The sequence below is a fragment of the Moschus berezovskii genome, chromosome 14 (genome assembly GCF_049115385.1).
Source record: "Moschus berezovskii isolate FMDL1 chromosome 14, NW_MosBer_1.0, whole genome shotgun sequence".
NCBI classification, from domain to species: domain Eukaryota; kingdom Metazoa; phylum Chordata; class Mammalia; order Artiodactyla; family Moschidae; genus Moschus; species Moschus berezovskii.
The window spans coordinates 19,699,904-19,723,358 of NC_142473.1; the positions used below are offsets into that span (position 1 = coordinate 19,699,904).

The 23,455-nt window shown below is 42.2% G+C and overlaps 1 protein-coding gene across 2 annotated transcripts in view; it reads right to left on the reverse strand.

Moving 5' to 3' along the window:
• Positions 1–23,455, reverse strand: part of PIWIL4 (piwi like RNA-mediated gene silencing 4) — a 59,413-nt gene that overhangs the window by 14,876 nt on the left and 21,082 nt on the right. For both annotated transcript variants that reach the window (XM_055422936.2, XM_088843440.1), the window contains exons 7-13: positions 22,663–22,860; positions 20,535–20,646; positions 15,101–15,224; positions 13,716–13,833; positions 12,860–12,971; positions 4,569–4,753; positions 2,576–2,648 (exon numbers count right to left, since the gene is read on the reverse strand). In XM_055422936.2, the coding sequence (XP_055278911.2) occupies positions 2,576–2,648; positions 4,569–4,753; positions 12,860–12,971; positions 13,716–13,833; positions 15,101–15,224; positions 20,535–20,646; positions 22,663–22,860 (922 nt within the window). The remainder of the gene's footprint in view (positions 1–2,575; positions 2,649–4,568; positions 4,754–12,859; positions 12,972–13,715; positions 13,834–15,100; positions 15,225–20,534; positions 20,647–22,662; positions 22,861–23,455) is intronic.

Sequence of the window (23,455 nt, forward strand, 5' to 3'; positions counted from 1 at the left end):
CCCTACACACACACCCCACACACATACACTCACGACACCACATCACTATACACACACCACACAAACACACACTACACACACACCACACCACATACACACATACACACATTCACCACACACACACCACACCACACACATACACACATTCACCACACACACACCACACCACACACATACACACATTCACCACACACACACCACACCACACACACTCACTACACACACACACCACACCACATACACACATACACACACTCACCACACAGACACAACCCCTACACACACACCACACCACATACACACACACACTCACTACACACAGCCCCCACACACATATACACACTCACGACACCACATCACTATACACACACCACACAAACACACACTACACGCACACCACACCACACCACACACACACTCACCACACACACAATCTCTACACACACACACACCACACCCACATATACACACACTCACCACACACACCACACACACACCCACTACACATACACACCACACACACTCACCACACATACACACACACACACCACATGCACACACCACACACACACTCACCATACACACATACATTCACCACACACACACTCACCACACACACACTCACTACACACACACACCACACCACATACACACATACACACACTAACCACACAGACACATCCACTATACACACACCACACCACATACACACACACACTCACTACACACACACACCCCCACACACACATACACTCACGACACCACATCAGTATACACACACCACACAAACACACATACTACACACATACCACACCACACCCACACATACACACACACACAGTCACCACACACACTCTCTACACACACACACCACACCCACATATACACACACTCACCACACACACACCCACTACCCACACACCACACCACACACACACACTCACCACACACACACACACACACTCACCACATACACACCACACACATACATTCACCACACACACACACACACTCACACCACACACATACAGACATTCACCACACACACACACACCACACACCCACTATACAGACACACCACATCATACCCACACATACACACACTCACCACACACACACACACTCACCACACACACACCACACACATACATTCACCACACACACACACACACTCACACCACACACATACATTCACCACACACACACACACACACAAAACACACACCCACTATACAGACACACCACATCATACCCACACATACACACACTCACCACACACACACACACACTCACCACACACACACCACACACATACATTCACCACACACACACACACACTCACACCACACACATACAGACATTCACGACACACCACACACACCACACACCCACTATACAGACACTCCACATCATACCCACACACACACACACTTACCACACACACACACACCACACACACATAGCCACTACACACACACCACATACACCACACACACACACCACACACACTCACTACACACACCCACTGCACACACACACCACACCCACACACACACAAACTCACACCACACACACACATACACACACCACACACACTCACTACACACACATCACACCACACACACATTTACACACACTCACCACACACACACACTCTCTACACACACTACACACACACATCACACCACACACACATGCACACACTACACACACACCACACCACACACACACACACATTCACTACACACACACATTCACTACACATACACACCACACCACACACACACACACACACTCACCACACACACATTCACTACACACACACACAACACCACACACACACACACACACTCACCACACACAACATGCAATCTCACACACACGATACTTTGGGAAATGAAGCAATTGTGGGTATCCCTCACGGTGTCATAAAGCAGAAGGAAAGGGCACCCATGAAGGGGAACAAGAATTCAGAGGAAGAGGCACATGGGACCATAGATGACATGGAAAACTTACACCTTCCAAGAACCCCCGAAACACTGAGAAGGGTGCCCCAATACTTACGGGATAAGATGAGAGTCAATTTATCTTAAACTTTAAGTAAAAGATGACCCCCACCAACATGTTGAAAAATATGCAGATATCCAATAAGCTGATAAAGGGGTGGGTGCTCAGCCGTGTCCAAATCTTTTTGGTTCCCATGGACTGTAGCCCAACAGGCTCCTCTGTCCATGGGTTTCTCCAGGCAAGAATACTGGAGTGGGTTGCCATTCCCTTCTCCAGGGGATCTTCCCAACCCAGGGATCGAACCCACAACTCTTGTGTCTCCTGCATTCGCAGGCAGATTCTTTACCACTAGCGCCACCTGGGTTAAAAATTAATATTCGAAATATGAAAGGAAAATAAAATATCTTATTAAAATACCAAGATTAACACTTTATTGGGTGTTTGGGGAAATGCACAGCAATTTGAAAACATGTGGGAGAATATGTTCAAATTCCTTCTTTCAAAACTGTTATATATGAAGAAAAATAAAAATTATACCTCAAAACACAAAAAACTATCCTATACTTACCAACTGAACCTCATATTTAACATGTTTCTGTATAGCGTGAATAAATGCAGCTGGATTTTCTTGTACTTTTATGCTACATAAAAAGATTAATTTTGAAAATGTATAAATTTTAGTAGCACATAATCATATAACATTAAAAATAATAGCAGCCAATTTTTATAACAGACTATAATTTGAGTGGAAAAAAATCATTAAACTGAAACTTTTTGCGTCTAAAATTGCTTCTCCCAAACAAGATATGCCAGAAACATTTAATTACTATTTTTATTAACATAAAAAACAGATTAGTGAAAAGTAAAATTTTCTCCATTGTATAGAGTCCCCACAGATTCTATCTAAACAACAATTCTGTTGTTCAAAATGGAATTGAAAGCGTACTTTTGAAACCACAAGTCTCACTATCAAACGTTTGAAACAGAGTTCACGTTAAATTGGGACTAAAAATTCTGTAATCTGAATCTCCATGGGAACTCTAATGATTTTTTCATTAGATTACTGAGATCAAGATATCCAGTTAATCTGTATGATTCAAACTAAAAGATATTTTTTCCTTAGTGGCACCTTGCATGGAGCCTGGAATATCTAGCCTTAATTAATCAATCAATCAGTGGACAAGTACTTACCAATTATCTGTTCTGTGGCTACAGTATATTAGGGGCCAGAGGTTACAGAAAGTAATTCCACTCAGAGGAATTTATAGAGCTATTTTCTTGACATGGATTCAACCTCTCATATGTACACATGGTTGGAATGGTCCCAATGCCCACCAGGTGGCAGGACCACTATGTGCCTTGCGCTGGTTACAACAGGAGTGACCAGCAGTGCTGTTTCAGAGGGAGAAACTACGCATATACATCTAATAAGTAAATAGATACGTCATAGGACAGAAAAAGGATGGAATAAAATATGAGCTTTCAAATAAAACAGTCCAAGAACAGAACAAGAGCACAGACTTGTTGGAACTTGGGTGAAAAAGAGCCTGTGATGCCAGTCCAGGTCTGAGACTGTAGCTTCTTTCACTAATCTTTGCCTGTCTTCTTACCTCATGGGTTGAGAGAAATTAGAGCAGGTGAAACTCAAACCAAGCGATTTGTTAACAGATTTGATAAGAAGAGAATTCTAGAAGACAGTGTAAAATGAGACTTCGGGAACAGTTATGGTTTACAACAATTCTTGCGCTGATGATGTAATTAATTAGCAACCATGTATTTAAAGGATAACTCCCCACCCTGGCAATTAGGACATTTGCACCTCCACTTCAACAAAGAGAAAGAAGTATCTGTTGTTCTTTTTTTAAGCAATGAAGTAAGGCATGACAAACTTTGTGGCTTTTCTAAATTAAAACAGTATTCAGCTTTGAGTGTGACTGTATATGAATGGATCCCTTACTAAATTGAAAGCTTCAGATTTATCTCATCCCATGCAAACAGCATAGCATTTACTATGTAGCAGTAGATACTCAGTAAATGTTCAAAGGCTAAATGAATGACCTGGTTCTATCAGAAAACTATCTAGATGACACAGGAACAGAGAAAGAAAACTTGTTTCAGATCTATTTTTACATTAAATTTTAAATCATAAAATCTATCAAATAAGTCAGGAAATGCAACTTTTGTTAATATCCTGACTGCTGTTAAGTTTTATAAACAAGTGATATGGAGGAATTAAGAAAAAAGCTGAGAAGGCAATATATGGATTTCTTAAGAATTCATATCTCAACTAGTACTGGAAAGACATTGAGATAATGAGACTACTGACTAGGAAGAATTACGAAAATAGAGTTTTACAAAGACCAACATAAAATACATCTTAACTGGATAAAATTGTAATCATTGCCAACTCTACTTATAACTATTTTCTTGGCACTCTATAGTAGGAAATTTTACTGACATAAAGAAACAGTTGTAGCTCTTTCAGCCATTAACTCCTATTATCTTTCTAATCAAACCATATTAACATATGAAAAAAATGAGGAGGATTTTCAGCATCTCACATTTTGGGGCGATCCACATTAAATCCCATGGGACTTGCAACTCTTCTCAAGCAGTTCAGAAAGTTCTCTGTCACACTTTCAGCTCTGTTACTACATATAATCAACCATTTATTCAAAGACTGTGCACTTAAAACCTTGCAGGTTCGTATATCCTTGGACCAGTCAGCTGCAGATGCAGGTTGACACTGAGAAAAATAACAGCGAATAATTAAATAAAAAAGACCATGTGCAGATATTTCATATTTGTCATAACAGAACAATTCAGTACAGTTTGCTACTCGCAGACTTAAAACACAGACATAAGCACTTTACATCTGAACACAACACACACTTCTTGGGAGTGGAGGCAACTGAATCCCAGGTCAACCCTTCCTTGCCTGTAGATCATTGGCAAGTCCATTTACCTCACAGGGCTCTGCCATGGCAAAGGCAAGTGTCTGGTTCAAATCTCTAGGTTCCCAGGAATTCCCTAGTGGTCCAGTGGTTAGGACTCCAAGCTTTCACTGCTGAGGACACAGGTTCAATCCCTGGTGGGGGAACTAAGACCCCACAAGCTGCACAGTGTGACCAAGAGAAAAAAAAAACAACCCAAAAAGCAAACCCCACAAATCTCTAGGTTCCCTTCCAGCTCTAAAAGCATAAGGTCTTTACTACAAAGGCTCAAGTGAGTGACTGTCCAGTCTGGTCTCTCTGCTTTAGGCATCTAGAAGTTGTAAGTGGGAAATGCTGATGACTGACCTTCCAGGTCACCATACTGAAATGAACAAACCCTACAATTAAGACTACACATTATACTAGGAGTAGCTATATCCAGAAGCAAAGATGAAGCCAAGACACAGCCTCCTATCTTATTCTTGGACAGTTCCCCAGGTGACCAGGAAAAAAGCTCCCGACATTGAAGAGGGTAGACTTTAGACTAGTACCCAGCCTTCTGAAATCAAATCAAAAGTCCCTGGTGTGTGAGCCAGGAAGAACCACTGGTAGAATTTAAAAGGACACTATAAGCTAATCCCTTGCTACTCAGAGTGTCGTCTTGTAGCAGCGCTGTCTCCTGAGAGCTCGTTAGAAATGCAGTCCTGGGCCCCATCCCAGACCCACTGAACCAGACTCTGCATGTTAATGAGTTCCCCAGTGATTCATCTGCACAGTACTGTTTAAGAAGCATTGCAATCCCCTTGTTTCACAGACTGAAAAGCGATGGCTGGAAGCAGTTATGGAGCCAGCCGGTGGCAGTGGACTTGACTTTGCAGTCAGGGCATTTCCACCAAGCACTCTGACTACCAGGCCCCAGACATCCACCCAGTGCCACATCACAGGAGGCTGGGCAGGGGCTCAGCCTCAGGGGCTGGTTCACCTGAGAACCAAGGGGCAGGGTTCGGCCTCCAGAAGGGCTCTGTCTGGAGCCAGGATTCATTCTTTCCCGTTACAGCCAGTGTGAGGAGAACCACAGCCCTCTCACCTACACTCCCACCTTTACCGGCTGGCAGGTGACCCAGGACACACACCCAAGGCCACTCTGAGGCCTGTGAACCTTTTCTGTACTCAGTGTCTCAAAGTGAAAGTCTCTCAGTCATGTCCGACTTTTTGCAACCATCATAGTCAACAAAAGAGTCCAAAATGCAGTACTTGGATGCAATGTCAAAAACGAAAGAATGATCTCTGTTCATTTCCAAGGCAAACCATTCACTATCACAGTAATCCAACTCTATGCCCCAATCAGTAATGCTGAAGAAACTAAAGTCGAATGGTTCTATGAAGACCTACAAAACCTTCTAGAACTAACAGCAAAAAAAAGATGTCCTCGTCATTATAGGGGACTGGAATGCAAAAGTACGGAGTGAAGAGCTACCTGGGGTAACAGGCAAATTTGGCCTTGTAGTACAAAACAAAGCAGGGCAAAGGCGAATAGTTTTGCCAAGAGAATGCACTGGTCATAGCAAACACCCTCTTCCAACAACATAAGACTCTACACATGGACATCACCTGATGGTCAATACCGAAATCAGATTGATTATGTTCTTTGCAGCCAAAGATGAAGAGGCTCTATACAGTCAGCAAAAACAAGACCGGGAGCTGAGTCTGGCTCAGATCATCAACTCCTTATTGACAAATTCAGACTTAAATTGAAGAAAGTAGGGAAAACCACTAGACCATTCAGGTATGACCTAAATCAAATCCCTTACGATTATAAAGTGGAAGTGAGAAACAGATTCAAGGGATTAGATCTGATAGACAGAGAGATTGAAGAACTATGGATGGCAGTGATCAAGACAATCTCCAAGAAAAATACATGTAAAATGGCAAATGGTTGTCTGACGAGGGCTTACAAATAGCTGAGGAAAGGAAAGATATATCCATTTGAATGCAGAGTTCCAAAGAACAGCAAGGAGAGATAAGAAAGCCTTCCTCAGTGATCAGTGCAAAGAAATAGAGGAAAACAATAGAATGGGAAACACTAGAAATCTCTTCAAGAAAATCAGAGATACCAGGGGAACATTTCATGTAAAGATGGGCTCGATAAAGGACAGAAATCGTATGGATCTAACCACAGCAGAAGATATTAAGAAGAGCTGGCAAGAATACACAGAAGAACTATACAAAACAGATCTTTATGACCCAGATAACTGCGATGGTGTGATCACTCACCTAGAGCCAGACATCCTGAAATGTGAAGTCAAGTGGGCCTTAGAAAGCATCACTACAAACAAAGCTAGTGGAGGTGATGGAATCCCAGTTGAGCTATTTCAAATCCTGAAAGATGATGCTATGAAAGTGCTGCACTCAATATGGAAAACTCAGCAGTGGCCACAGGACTGGAAAAGGTTAGTTTTCATTCCAATTCCAAAAAAAGGCAATGCCAAAGAATGCTCAAACTACTACATGACTGCACTCATCTCACATGCTAGCAAAGTAATGCTCAAGATTCTCCAAGCCAGGCTTCAACAGTATGTGAACCATGAACTTCCAGATGTTCAAGCTGGATTTAGAAAAAGCAGAGGAACCAGAGATCAAATTGCGAACATCTGCTGGATCATGGAAAAAGCAAGAGAGTTCCAGAAAAACATCTACTTCTGCTGTATTGACTATGCCAAAGCCTTTGACTTTGTGGATCACAACAAACCATGGAAAAAATTCTGAAAGAGATGGGAATACCAGACCACCTTACCTGCCTCCTGAGAAACCTGTATGCAGGTCAGGAAGCAACAGTTAGAACTGGACATAGAACAAGGGACTGGTTCCAAATTGGGAAATGAGAATGTCAAGGCTGTATATTGTCACCCTGCTTATTTAACTTATAGGCAGAGTACATCATGAGAAATGCCAGGCTGAAGGAAGCACAAGCTGGAATCAAGATTACCAGGAGAAATATCAATAACCTTAGTAATGCGGATAATACCACTCTTATGGAAGAAAGTGAAATGGAACTGAAGAGCCTCTTGATGAAAGTGAAAGAGGAGAGTGAAAACCCAGCTTAAAACTCAACATTCAGAAAATTAAGATCATGGCATCTGGTCCCATCACTTCATGGGAAATAGATGGGGAAACAACGAAAACAGTGACAGACTTTATTTTGGGGGGCTCCGAAATCACTGCAGATGGTGACTGCAGCCATGATATTAAAAGACACTTGCTCCTTGGAAGAAAAGCTATGACCAACCTAGATAGCATATTAAAAAGCAGAGACATTACTTTGCCAACAAAGGTCTGTCTAGTCAAAGCTATGGTTTTTCCAATAGTCATGTATGGATGTGAGAGTTGGACTCTAAAGAAAGCTGAGCACCCAAGAATTGATGCTTTTGAACTGTGGTGTTGGAAAAGACTCTTGAGAGTCCCTTGGACTGCAAGGAGATCCAATCAGTCCACCCTAAAGGAGATCAGTCCTGAATCTTCATTGGAAGGACTGATGCTGAAGCTGAAACTCCAGTACTTTGGCCACCGGATGTGAAGAACTGACTCAGTATAAAAGACCCTGATGCTGGGAATGATGGAAGGCAGGAGGAGAAGGGGATGACAGAGGATGAGATGGTTGGATGGCATCACCGACTCAATGGACATGAGTCTGAACAAGCTCCGGGAGTTGGTGATGGACAGGGAAGACTGGCGTGCTGTAGTCCATGAGGTCACAAAGAGTCAGACAAGACTGAGTGACTGAACTGAACTGAACTGAACTATACTGTTTATGGAATTCTCCAGGCCAGAATACTGGAGTGGGTAGCCTTTCCCTTCTCCAGGGGTCTTCCCAACCCAGGGATCGAACCCAGGTCTCCTGCATTGCAGGCAGATTCTTTACCAACTGTGCTATCAGGGAAGCCCCAGTTCCTCAAATCCAATTTTAAAAAAGCAGGATCAGCTGAGAAGTCGCTGACACAGCCAGTTCTAACCTACCCAATACCAGCTCTAGGGGGCAGGTTCTCCACTTTAGTGTCCCCTCCGTGAAGGGGGGATTCTCAGGTGATGCTAGTGGTAAAGAATTCACCTGCCAATGCAAGAGATGGAGGAGATGTGGGTTTGATCCCTGGAGTAGGAGGATCCTCCTGAGTAGGAAATGGTAACTGACTCCAGTATTGTTGCCTGGGAAATCCCAGGGACAGAGGAGCCAGAGAAGCTAAAGTCCATGGGGCTGCAAAGAGTTGGACATGACTGAGCACACAGTACTCCTATGGAGATCTGATTCCGGGCCAAAATATGCAAACAAAACTCTAACAAGTATGATTACCTAGAGATGATGAAACAGACCATTCAAAATATTTCACATCTCACTTCACGTGTAGAACTAAAACTGAGCTTCTTTTTACTGACTCCTGACCAAGATCTTAATGGGGGTGTACATTTTAGGACTTGACAATGTGTGTTTAAAGTAGTTTTTCCTTAGCTTCTCCAACAAGGATTTTAGTTATTTGAATAGATTATCAAAAAGCAATAATGAAAAAAAAAAAGAATCCCCATCCTGCCAAAAAAAACATTTGCTGCTCAATCATTAATTTCAACATGCTGACTTACCCGCATCAAATAAGGGCAAGAAGAACACCTTTTAAAATGAAATGAAATGTAACTCACTTTAAAAACAGGCAAAGCAGAGGGGCAAAGTAGAGAATGTACACTTTTTGCATAAAATTGGTTCTTCTTTTTTTCAGTGGAAACCTCAGAGAGGCGATGATTTGTCTCCCCGGGTTTCTGAATGCCTCTCTGCCTAACTGCGATGGCTAGGTGAACGCTGGGAGAATTTCTTCATGTTTATGCCAACTGAGCAGCACTCTATTTTGGGGAAGAGAAAGAACTCTGGTATCAGGAAACACAGTCTACTGGAATTAACCTCCACCAGTTAAAACAATGTTTTCAGGTACCACAAAATTTTTAAGCGATACAAGAGTACACCACCACCCAAAATAGGTTACATGTTTGTTTGTTTTTTTTCTGGTTTAAAAGAGAATTTATTGATGTGGAAAAAGCATTTTTTTTTTCCAAATTATTTTACAATATTATATTGGTTGGTTTTGCCATACATTGACATGAATTCGCCCCGGGTTTACATAAGTTCCCCCTCCTGAATCCCCCTCCCACCTCTCTCCTCCCTTTATCCTCCCTCTGGGTCATCCCAGCATGCCAGCCCCGAGCATCCTATAACATGCATTGACCCTGAACTAGTGATTCGTTTCACATATGACAACATACGTGTTTCAATGCCATTCTCCCAAATCATCCCACCCTCACCCTCTCCCACAAAGTCCCAAAGACTGTTCTATACATCTGTGTCTCTTTTGCTGTCTCGTATACAGGGTTATCATTACCATCTTTCTAAATTCCATATATATGCGTTAGTATACTGTATTGGTGTTTTTCTTTCTGGCTTACTTCACTCTGTATAATAGGCTCCAGTTTCATCCACCTCATTAGAACTGATTCAAATGTATTCTTTTTAATGGCTGAGTAATACTCCATTGTGTATATGTACCACAGCTTTCTTATCCATTCGTCTGCAGATGGACATCTAGGTTGCTTCCATGTCCTGGCTATTATAAACAGTGCTGCAATGAACATTGGAGTACATGTGTCTCTTTCAATTCTGGTTTCCTCGGTGTGTATGCCCAGGAGTGCGATTGCTGGATCATATGGCAGTTCTATTTCCAGTTTTTTGAGGAATCTCCACACTGTTCTCCATAGTGGCTGTACTAGTTTGCATTCCCACCAACAGTGTAAGAGGGTTCCTTTCTCTCCACATCCTCTCCAGCATTTATTGCATGTAGACTTTTGGATAGCAGCCATTCTGACTGGTGTGAAATGGTATCTCATTGTGGTTTTGATTTGCATTTCTCTGATTATGAGGGATGTTGAGCATTTTTTCATGTGTTTGTTAGCCATTTTTATGTCTTCTCTGGAGAAATGTCTGTTTAGTTCTTTGGCCCATTTTTTGATTGGGTCATTTATTTTTCTGGAATTGAGCTGCAGGAGCTGCTTGTATATTTTGGAGATTAATCCTTTATCCGTTGCTTCATTTGCTATTATTTTCTCCCATTCTGAAGGCTGTCTTTTCACCTTACTTATAGTTTCCTTTGCTGTGCAGAACCTTTTGATTTTAATTAGGTCCCATTTGTTTATTTTTGGTTTTATTTCCAATATTCTGGGAGGTGGGTCATGGAGGATCCTGCTGTGATTTATGTCGGAGAGTGTTTTGCCTACGTTCTCCTCTAGGAGTTTTATAGTTTCTGGTCTTACATTTAGCTCTCTAATCCATTTTTAGTTTATTTTGGTGTATGGTGTTAGGAAGTGTTCTAGTTTCATTCTTTTACAGGTGGCTGACCAGTTTTCCCAGCACCACTTGTTAAAGAGACTGTCTTTTCTCCATTTTATATTCTTGCCTCCTTTGTCAAAGATGAGGTGTCCATAGGTGCGTGGATTTATCTCTGGGCTTTCTATTTTGTTCCATTGATCTATATTTCTGTCTGTATGCCAGTACCATACTGTCTTGATGACTGTGGCTTTGTAGTAGAGCCTGAAGTCCAGCAGGTTAATTCCCCCAGTTCCATTTTTCTTCCTCAAGATTGCTTTGGCTATTCGAGGTTACATGATCCTCTACACAGAAAACCCTAGAGACTCTACCAGAAAACTACTAGAGCTAATCAATGATTACAGTAACGTTGCAGGATATAAAATCAACACACAGAAATCCCTTGCATTCCTATTCACTAATAATGAGAAAATAGAAAGAGAAATTAAGGAAACTATTCCATTCACTGTTGCAACGAAAAGAATTAAATACTTAGGAATATATCTACCTAAGGAAACAAAAGACTTGTACATTGAAAACTATAAAACACTACTGAAAGCAATCAAAGAGGACACTAATAGATGGAGAAATATACCATGTTCATGGATTGGAAGAATAAATATTGTAAAAATGAGTATACTACCCAAAGTAATTTATACATTCAATGCAATCCCTATCAAGCTACCAACGATATTTTTCACAGAACTAGAACAAATAATCTCACAATTTATAAGGTTACATGTTTTGACTGCAATGGCATGAAGTACCATTTTCGAATGTGTCTTTTATTTATTTATTTTTGGCTGCACTGGGTCTTTGTTGCTGTGTGTGGATTTTCTCTCGTGGTGGCAAGTGGGGTCTACTCTTCATTGCAGTGTGGGGACTTCTCATTGAGGCAGCTTCTCTTGTTGCAGAGAACTGGCTCTACAGTGTGTGGGCTTCAGCAATTGCAGTATGTGGGCTTAGCTGCTTCATGGCATATGGAATCTCCCCGAACCAGTGATCAAACCTGTGTCCCCTGCCTTGGGAGGTGGATTCTTAACCAAAGGACAACCAGGGAAGTCTTCTAATGCATCTGTAAATGTGACACCATATCACACTAACCTAAATCTGCTGGGTCCCACTAAATCCTTGTGCACTCAGATTAAAAAGGAAAACAGATGGTCCTTGGGGTTTAGGACAAAGGGAGGGTGGGGAAATATACTGTGCTAAGTCAGTTCAGTCATGTCCAATGCTTTGCGACCCTATGGACTGTAGCCCGCCAGGCTCTTCTGTCCATGGGATTCTCCAGGCAAGAATACTGGGGGGGGTTTCCATGCCCTCCTCCAGGGGATCTTCCCAACCTAGGGATGGAACCCACATCTCTTAACGTCTCCTGCATTGGCAGGCGGGTTCTTTACTACCAGTACCACCTGGGAAGAGGCCGTGGAGAAACCAAATGAACATTATATTATAATCCCATTGTGACAAACTGACATACATTCAAGAAAGTACTTTTAAATGAAAATAAAATCACAGAACTTACTATGTGGTCTTGCATTATTATTTTTTCTGCAGGCGCAACGCGGCCAGTCAGAGACATCTGGCATCCAAAATGCAGCCCCCAGGTCTCCAGCTCAAAACGAGCATCCCTGTTTCTGTTGATAGAGTTGAGTCTTAAATCATTAAAAATGCTTACTATCTAAAAATTGTAATCATTAGAGATAAAATTATAATGTTAATTATTCAGAGGCTGATTTTTTAGGGTTCCTGACTTCTATTTCTACTCACCATTTTTTTCTCTGCTCCAAGGAATTACAGGAGGACTGTACCCATGCGGGGCTCAAAGGGATGGAAAGGCTCCCAGTGTGGCCTCTGGTAAACGAAACGGGCCATTGAGCCAAACAGTGTCTGCATGAGTACTCAGTCACTTCAGTCATGTCCGACTCTTTGTGACCCTATTGGCTATAGCCTGCCAGGCTCTCCAGGCAAGAATACTGGGTTGCCATGCCCTCCTCCAGGGGATCTTCCAGACCCAGGGATTGAACCTGAGTCTCCTGCATCTCCTGCATTGCAGGTGGATTCTTTACTACTGAGTCACTGAAGAAGCCCCTGAGCCAAATAGGTCAGGCTTCAAATACAAATTCTGACACTGAATAACATGGACCTTGAGCAAAGTCTGAAATCTTTTAAAGCCATGTTTTCCTGATTGACAAATGTAGGACTAACCTAGCTATTTCATAGGGGTGATGTAAAGGTTAAATATGACAATCCACAGCCAGTGCCACCACACTGCCCGGCACATGCTAGGTGCTCAGGATAGGTGAGATATTATTATTCCTGATAACAAACAACAATAAAGAGATTTTGTGGAGCATCTGGATGTGGAGATGTCCCCATACCTCTGGAAGTCATCCGCAAGCCTGGCCAGGTGCTGCTGCCTTACCAAAGGATCGAGACGAGTTTCTTCAGCCACAGCCTTCATCAGCTGGAAATCAGAGGTCGCCTGGCTAGGCATCCCTATACATTGTGAATGAAAACAAAGTGAAAAATGAACAGTCCTCAATGTAATCCAGCCCATCTTAGGCACAGAGTAATAAAACTCTGAACTTAACCTGAATCAGATTCACCATCTGACAGCAATGCAAGCCACCTTTTCATTTAAAATGTTTTCTAAGTAGTCACATTTAAAAAGAGCCAGAAAGAAACAGTTGCAATTATTCAAACAGTATATATTATTTAACTCAGTATATTCAAAATATTATAATTTCAACACGTAACCAATATAAAAAGTGAGTTAATGAGACAGTTTCTCTTTTTCTTCACACTGCATCTTAGATGTCTAATCTGTATTTTTACACTCACAGCACTGCTCCATCCAATCCCTCAGTCGCACTAATCATGCATCAAGTGCTCAGTGGCCACATGTGGCTAGAGGCCACCAAGAGAACTATGCAGATGCAAAATGCCAGAGTATCACTAAGAACGTTCATCCCACTCTGCAAGGATAGTATCCTTATTAACTTCTCTATTGCAGAATAAACACATGCACATCAAACTCATTCGAGCATCATAATGTAAAATGCAGAAAGTCCTCCTGTCTTAGTCTCACCCTGGTAATCAGATGAACGTGATTAAAAGAATCTTAGATAGTTTTTTTTTTTTTTGATTCTAGTATAGAGTGAAGATTACCTTCTGGAGCTCACGCAAAAAGAAAATAAACAGCATTTTGGTACCTCTCAAAGAATACACCTGAAGAAAATTAAATCACACGATTTCCTAGCCCGCATGCGTGCTAAGTCGCTTTAGTCATGTTCAACTCTTTGCGACCCCAGGGACCGAAGCCCTCCAGGCTCCTCTGTCCGTGGGACCCTATAAGCATGAATACTGGAGTGGGCCGCCATGCCCTCCTCCAGGAGAGCTTCCCAATCCAGGGACTGAACTTGTGTGTCTTACGTCTGCACTGGCAACACCTAGCCCAGTGAAGTTCAAAAACAGGGGGAAAATAGCTTGGTTTTAGGAAAACATCTGGCAACCAATTTAACGTCAAAGTAACAAATGGAATACACGAGATAAAGGAAATAGGTAACCTTCATGATGCCGACCAATTTCCAAAGGGCACTCTACCCTCCCACTTCCTCTGTGATCAAATAGATTACCTAAGAGTCATCCTCCCTGGGTTAAATTAGAGCTCTGGCACTCATCTAACTTAAAGAGGTTTTGCCCACTGCAAAGTGTCATGAGTCTGTGATCAAGAACTTGAGAGAGAATAAAATACAAACATTACCCGTTAGAAAGCAGAGCTCGGGAATCAGGTGGGCCATCCGAGCCTCAGAGTTGTAATTTTTCTTGTTTTTCAACAGACTAACAAGAACTGGCTGGTTCAGGTCAGATAAGGTAATATCATATTGCTACAGAATGCAAGATTAATGAGAGAAAAGTTAATATGGAAACACTATACAATGAGCATCCTTGCTTATAAGCAACAAATGAATAGATAAGAAAATCTTTTCAATAGAAGGGAAAAAAAGTCCCTACTAACCCCCACGGTAACCTACTCATTTCTACTTCCTTCCTGGGACCTATCTCTTACATCTCAGGGCCAGCTTCATGATTTTAATTATTACCTCTTATAATTCAATACCATTTTTTTTCTCAATCATTTTCTTGCTCTCTTCTGAGTTTCATCCAGAGTCGTAAGCTGGATGAAATAAATCCATAGGACCATGACCCCAGGTGCAGCACTGCCACTGGAGACTGAGGCCAACTGCCCCAGGTGCAGCTGGCTCTGAGCACCTGTGTTCATTATGAAAATATCATACACAAGTTGGAGGCAACGGTCATACTGAGTCAACCTCAGATTTCCCCAAAGAGCACAACTGTCCTTACTTTCTAAGACAGTATGATGTTACAGGGAAGTAGCTTTGACCTCTGACAAATGTAAATCTGGTCCACAGATATTCTATCTACTTGGACCGTGACACTGGGGAAGGGGCTTACCTTTCCTCCTCTATGAAATGAGGAGAACAGGAGCCCAGAGATGTCCCACGTAAACCACTAGCGCGGTGTCTGGTTTATAATAAGTCCTTGGCGATCGATAGTTCCTTCCCCACCCCCTTTCCCTTCATAAACTTGAATTTCAACCTTCTCACCTTGCCATGAGTTCATTCACCTTTCAAAGGCAAAGTTTCCATTAACACCAGTATAGCTTACTCAACACTGATGACAGAACAATTGGAATTATAATTTACAAAATGCCTGGGGACCATGTGACGCTGACATCAATAATTATAATGCAGAAAGCCAGCAGTGAGGGCTTCTCTCTTCAATAAAGACTTTAAGTCATTGAAATAAAAAACAATGCAGGAAACAGCAATTTAAAGTGGTGATTACAACAACGCTATGGCTGAAAAGCTTGGAGAAGCATTGGTAGAAAGAGTTTTTAAACATGATTTCATTAATTCACGTCTTGTACTTGCTATATTCCATGGACTGAAGGGAATACAAATAAAAAAGAGGCACAGTCCCTGCCTTTACACATAACTACATTATCTACAAAGCAAGGTATACCAGAAGCACAAATAATACATCTATGCCAAGCACTTATATTTTTCCTCAGTTTTTTTTTAATGGATGAGTACTGTGTTTTTTTTTTAAATTAAACTATAGTTGATTTACAAGGTCATGTTGTTGTAGAGCAAAGTGATGGAGTTTTAGATAGATATTCTTTCCAGATTCTTTTCCCATATCAGTTATTTAGTATAGCTTTTTAATACTAAATATAAAAAATATTTAGTATAGCCCCATGTGCTATACAGGAGGTCCTTGTTTGATATCTACTACATATATATTAATAGTGGTAGCATATATGCTAATCCCAAACTCCGGTTTTATCCCCTACTTCTCCTTTCATAACCATAAGTTTGTTTTCTATGTTTGTGAGTCTCTTTCTCTTTGGTAAATAAGACCCTTTCCTCACCTACTCTTAACAACAGAGTGTGACTGTTGTGTGCTCTGTCATGTCTGACTCTGCAACTCTATGGACTTCAGCCTGCCAGGCTCCTCTGTCCATGGGATTATCCAGGCAAGAATACCGGAGTGGGTTGTCATGCCCTCTCCAGAGGATCTTCCTGACCCAGGGATTGAACCTCCGACTCCTGCATTGGCAGGTGGACTTTTTTTTATCAGTTAGCCACCTGGGAAGCTCTTAACAATGGGACTGTGAGTCAAATACTATTATCGTCTTCTTCATTGATGAGGAAACATCATTAGAAATTAAATAACTTCCCAAGGCCCTGTAACTGAAAATTAGCACAATCAGGATTTATCACTTAAAGACTTGGGAGCCTCTTGCTTGTTACACCACTCGGGGCTGGGTCCCTCACAAGGAATAGGGAGCAAGGTAATGAAAACAATTTATGGCTGGTAAATCAGGGAAGGCTTCATGAAGGAGGCAGAATCCAAGATAGCACCTTGAAGAAACTGCAGGAGGATTATAAGTTCTGGGAACAGCTCAAGCAAAACTGGGACATAGTCCAAGAAGAGGGTATTCTATTTACCTGGAGCATGGTTAAGAATTCTACCCACTATGCTGTGCAATCAGGTGAATTTTACTGTCTCCCATGCCCCAATTTTCTTAGCTTTTGGCAATAGTTTTCATGATAAGATAAAATAGAGAAGTATAAAGGTCAATATCAAGATGTCTTCCAGTAAAATTACAGGCTATAAAATCAACACACAGACATCACTTGCATGCCTATACACTGACAATGAAAAACCAGAAAGAGACATTAAGGAAACAATCCCATTCACCACTGCAACAACAACCACGACAAAAGTACCCATGAACAAACCGACCTAAGGAGACAAAAAACCTGTCTGCAGAAAACTATAAGACACTGACGAAAGAAAACAAAGACAACACAAAGATGGAGAGATATACCATGCTCCTGGACTGGAAGAATTAATATCGTGCAAATGACCATACAACCCAAAGCAATCTACAGGGTCAGTGCAATCCCTATGAAACTACCAATGGCATTTTTCACAGAACTAGAACAAAAAATTGCACAGTTTGTATGGAAACACAAAAGACCCCAAACAGCCAAAGTAATCTAGAGAAAGAAAAATGGAACTGGAGGAATCAGTCTTCCAGACTTAAGACTATATGCAAAGCTACAGTCATCAAGACAGTATGGTACTGGCACAGAAACAGAAATACAGACCAATGAAACAAGGTAGAAAGCCCAGAGATAAACCTATGCACCTATGGGCACCTTATCTTTGACAAAGGAGGCAAGAATATACCATGGAGAAAAGACAGTGAGTGGTGCTGGGAAAGCTGGAAAGCTACATGTAAAAGAATGAAACTAACTTCCTAACACCATATACAAAAATAAACTCAAAATGGATTAAAGACTTAACTGTAAAGCCAGAAAACTCTTGGAGGAAAATATAGGCAGTATACTCTTTGACATACATCACAGCAAGATCCTCTTTGACCCACCTCCTAGAGCAATGGAAATAAAACAAATAGGACCTAATTAAACTTAAAAACCTTTGAACACCAAAGAAAACAATAAACAAGATTAAAAGACAACCCTCAGAATGGGAGAAATAATTTCAAATGATACAACTGACAAAGGAGTAATCTCCAAAATATATAAGCAGCCCATACAGCTCTATATCAAGAAAACAAACAGCCCAATCAAAAATGAGCAGAAGACCTAAACAGACATTTCTCCAAAGAATACATACAGATGGCAAATAAACACATAAAATGATGCTCAACATCACTAATTATTAGAGAAATGCAAATCAAAACTACAATGAGGTTATCACCTTATGCCAATCAGAATGGTCATCAAAAAATCTACAAATAAATGCTGGCAAAAAAAAAATTAAAACACAAAAGATAATAGAAAAAAAGAAAAAATTAAAACATTATGGCTGAAGTGAAAAAAAGGATGTCTTCCACTTTGAGAGTAGACTATATAGTAATTTATCATTCCTTTCCTGGGACAAAGAGGAAAGCATTCTAGAAACCGGTGCCATTTTCTTTCTTTTTCTCCCTAATTACAATAAATATTCAAGGAATCACAACTCATTATAAAGAAAGTGAGTGGGATTTTTATCATGATTCCCTTTTCAGAATGTCACAGGTTCTCAAACACATCAAAGAGAAATGAATTTAAACATGCAGGAAAAATCCCAAATGTTTAACAAACTCTGTGTTTAATAAACCCTAATTGAGAACATTTTTTGCACAAAATGCTTTGCCAAATGCCCAAAGCTATATGTGTTCTGTAAGGACAACTGAATAAGGCTGAGAGGGCGAAGAAGGATACAAAAGGATTTCTTGAGACGCAGAATTCCCAAGCAGAGACAGGCATGGGAAAGACAATGAATTCGGTTTGAATTTTGTTGGTTTGAGATGCCTGCAGGATATCCACACAAATGCAGCCTGAAAACGGAGAGGAGGATGTAATTTAGGAATGAGGGCAAGACAAAAACACTACTGGAAGCGATCTCAGAATATGAAGAAAAGATCTGCAAAGGGGCCATGGTGAGTCATAGAATTTCATGTTTGGGGGAAGTGAAGGGGGGAAATGTTGAAGGAGGCTGAGAAAGAACCATCTGAAACCCAGTGGGGAACCACCAGGCATGTGCTGTGGGGCCAAGGAAGAAGAGTTCAGCCCACCAGGAGCCGTCACTAGCGTCCAAAGCCACCAAAAGCCCCTTAGAATAAGGTCAGTAGCTGACTTTGTCCTTGGAGAGCTACTTCCGTAGAAGCAGAACTGGATACCAGATTGCTGAGGCTTCCTGAAGGAAGAATGTAAGAGGTGCTTGGAGCTAGTTTAGAGGACCTTCTAAAGAATAGCTAAGGAGGGAAAGGAGATCATTTTTCTTGAACGTGTAGAAAGGTCAACACATTTGCTTTCTCTTTTTGTTTGTAAAACAGTGGTGAGATTTTGGAGACAGAAATATGAAATAAAGAGAAGGTGCCTCTGAAAGGAACTGAAGTTGGACAGTGGGGATGGGGAAATTCTCATCACTATGAACCCAGCTCCCAGAGTCAGCAGGAGATTTCATCAATACGTGTTTGAGCATCTACTAGATGCTAGCCCTGGGTGTCCAGAAATCAAGAGCTCAAAGTTGAAGAGGGCGAGTCAGACCATTCATATCCTGCCTGTGAAAACTGCAAGAAGTTAAGTACAGAGAGGGGACCCGGGGGGGAAAGTCCTAGGGCTCCCTTGACTGCTAGGGGAATTTCCCCGGCATTCCAGTGGTTAAGACTTCGCCTGCCAAAGCAGGGAGTGCAGGTTGGATTCCTGGTCAGGGAGGTAAGATCCCACATGCTTCAGAGCCAAAAACTCAAAACATAGAACAGAAGCGATAGTGTAACGAATTCAATAAAGACTTTAACAATGGTCCACATTAAAAAAAAAATCTTATTAAAAAAAAGAGTTGACTGCTGAGCTGAGTCCTGAAGGGCGTTCAGTAACTGGCCGACTATGAATGGTGTCAGGGACAAGGAAGCGGGGTGTGAGAAAATGCGCAGGGGAGTGATGGACTTGAGGAACTAAGAACCATGAGCACAGTAGAACCTTCCAAGGAAACGGGATGGTATGCGGCTCAAGAGGCAGGGAGGAGTCAGACCACAGCCCTTCCCTCGAGCTGGGCAGGAGGGAGATGAGGCTGAAAGAAGAAACAAGAGCTACCTGCTTGTAGTAATCCACGTAGGTGGTCTCAGTGCCGTCACGCTTCCGGAAGGTGTGTGTGGGCTTCACCGACCAGTCGATGTCATCAATGCGATAGGTTTTATTATTGTATCTGGGAAATGCAAGAAATCTTTTAAGCTCCTCTCTGAAACCCTACAAGGTAAGTGGCTAGTTCACTACACTTTAATTCAAAGTATTATCCCGCAGAATTTCAGATATTAAGAAAGATAATAACTCAAGAACAGTCACTTAAAAAATGAAAAAGATAGCTCTTATCTCTTATCTGAGAAGCGCGTTGATGAACTCTTCTGTTCATGAAAGGACCCCTATATTCCAACAAAACCAAAGGAATAATCGCTGGCCCACCATCTGCTTTTCTCACTGAGAGACACTGTGTGTGTGAGTGTGTGTGTGAGTGTGTGCGTGTGTGAGTGAGTGTGTGTGTGAGTGTGTGCGTGTGTGTGAGTGTATGTGTGTGTGTGTGAGAGTGTGTGTGTGTGTGTGAGTGTGTGTGTGTGAGTGTGTGTGTGTGAGTGTGTGTGTGTGTGAGTGTGTGTGAGTGTGTGTGTGTGTGTGTGTGAGAGTGTGTGAGTGTGTGTGTGTGTGCATGTGCACTCAGTCCTGACTCTTTGTGACACCATAAACTGCAGCCCGCCAGGCTCCTCTGTCCATGGGATTTTCCAGGCAAGAATACTGGAGTGGGTTGCCATTTCCTTCTCCAGGGGATCTTCTCGACCCAGGGACCGAACTGGCATTTCCTATATCTCTTACATTGGCAGGCAGATTATTTTACCAGCTGAGCCACTAAGGCATGCCCAGGAGACACTGTAGCTTCAGGTAAATCATGCTTAAATATTCAAAGGCTGAAGTGTGGCTCCAAACCTTCCTGTCAGCTTCTGTTTTCACTCAGAATTTTTGAACTCCCAGCTAGTTTTTCTCATAAAAAAAACATCCTAAGGAGGCTGATGAACCATGCCATTCTGGCAGCCTGCCTCAACTTCCATCTAAGGCTGGCCCGGGCAAAACTGCAAAGCAGGTCAGCTAAGATCTTTCTAAGCTCTTTCTCCCCTTCATCAGGTACCATGTGGCCTGGAACACCCTCTCATGCCAACCCAGCCATGGGACAGAAACCTCATTGTCACTTTTCTCTTGGGCTCTCGGTACCTTGCAAGCTGACTTGGAAATAGTGTGGTAAGCTAATTCACAGAGCTCACAAGAGGATAAAGGGGCAGTGTGGAATCCAACCAGTGCCACCTCTCTGCTCTACAACCCAGAAAAACAACTTCAAGTGGAAATTCCAACCTAGACTAGGAGAAGGCGAGCGGGTCTTCTGTAAAAAGTGTCCATGGACTGGCAGCAGCGTGGAGTGGGCTTTTGTTCCTCAGGAAGTCACCTAACTGTCCATGTTCAATATGCACTGAGGGCAAATTATACATAGACACAGTGAGAGGCTTGAAAGTCCTCAGCCATAAGGACCTCATAACTTTATAGTGAAGATGAGACGCGGGCCTGATGCTCTGTCTTGTTGCTGCTGAACCAAAGTTGGGTTGGCTTGCCCAGCACATTAAAGCCAACCTCCCGACAGCAGGTTGTGGTGAAGGAAAGTGCATCAGACACTGCAATGTGGGTACTTCAGAGAGGAGCTAAAGCAGAGGATATGGGACAGGTGTCTGCCCGGGAAGGCCCCACAGGGTCCTGCTCAGTTACACCGTGATGTAATAAAATGAAATAAAAGGGCCCTAAAGAGGTGACGATAAGCACTGGGCTTCCAGAGCAGCATAGAGCAGAGAAATTAATAATTCTGACTGAGTGGACCTTCAAGTGGACCTTGTGGGAGCAGAAATCTAAAAGGCAGAAATAGAGGCGGGGGACCCAGGCAGAGGGGCTGGAGCCGCAAAGTGCAGACCACTGGGGTTGGGGGGAGGGTATGGGAGGAGGTAAGGAAGGAGCAGGAGAGACGGTGGGCGCCCAGCATACCCCTCCAGGGAGCCTCAGCTCTAGACAACTGACAGCAGGGAGCAGGCTCATCAGATCTGGGCTCCAGCCAGTGCCCGGAGCTCTTCCTCTTTCTACGTGGCATACATAATGCACTCTCTAGAGGAAAGTCTATTTAAAGGCAGGCTTTTACCTTGTTAGGACAATGAGCCCAATCAGCTGTTTCTCACACGTCTGGGTAAAGCAGGACATGCTAGTTTTGCGGCAGAGATCCGTCATGAACTCCAGAACTGTCTCGGTCCGGAGCATTTTGTAACTCACATCAGCACTCAACAGGAGTTTGCTTTCAAAATGTGATACAGAAATGGCGAACCCAGGCCAAAGGGACAATCTTCAAAAAAACAAAAATTTTTTAATAAATAAAAATTTTTAAATAAATATTTTAAATGTTATATCAGGATAACAATCAACATTTTAAAATGGTGACTTTATATTCTAATTATCTCAATTTTATGAAACAGTTTTTCTTTAAATCTGATTTCTTTCAGCGGCTGACTTAACACTTTAGCTATTTCCAGCTGGAGTGTCTTTGAACATATGAAGTGAAGTGAATGAAGTGGAAGTCACTCAGTCGTGTCTGACTCTTTGCAACCCCATGTGGAATTCTCCAGGCCAGAATACTGGAGTGAGTAGCTTATCCCTTCTCCAAGGGATCTTCCCAACCCAGGGATCAAACCCAGACCTCCTGCGCTGCAGGCAGATTCTCTACCAGCCGAGACACAAGGGAAGCAAATAAAGGGGAAGTTTAAACATATATTTAGGATAAAATACATTTCTTTAGAGCTTCGTTTTTTAACCTTGGCACTACTGACATTTGGACTGGATAATTCTTTGCTAGGGGCTGTTCTGTGCACTGCAGTGTGTGTGTGTGCGTGTGTGTGTGTGTTCTTTGCTAGGGGCTGTTCTGTGCACTGCAGTGTGTGTGT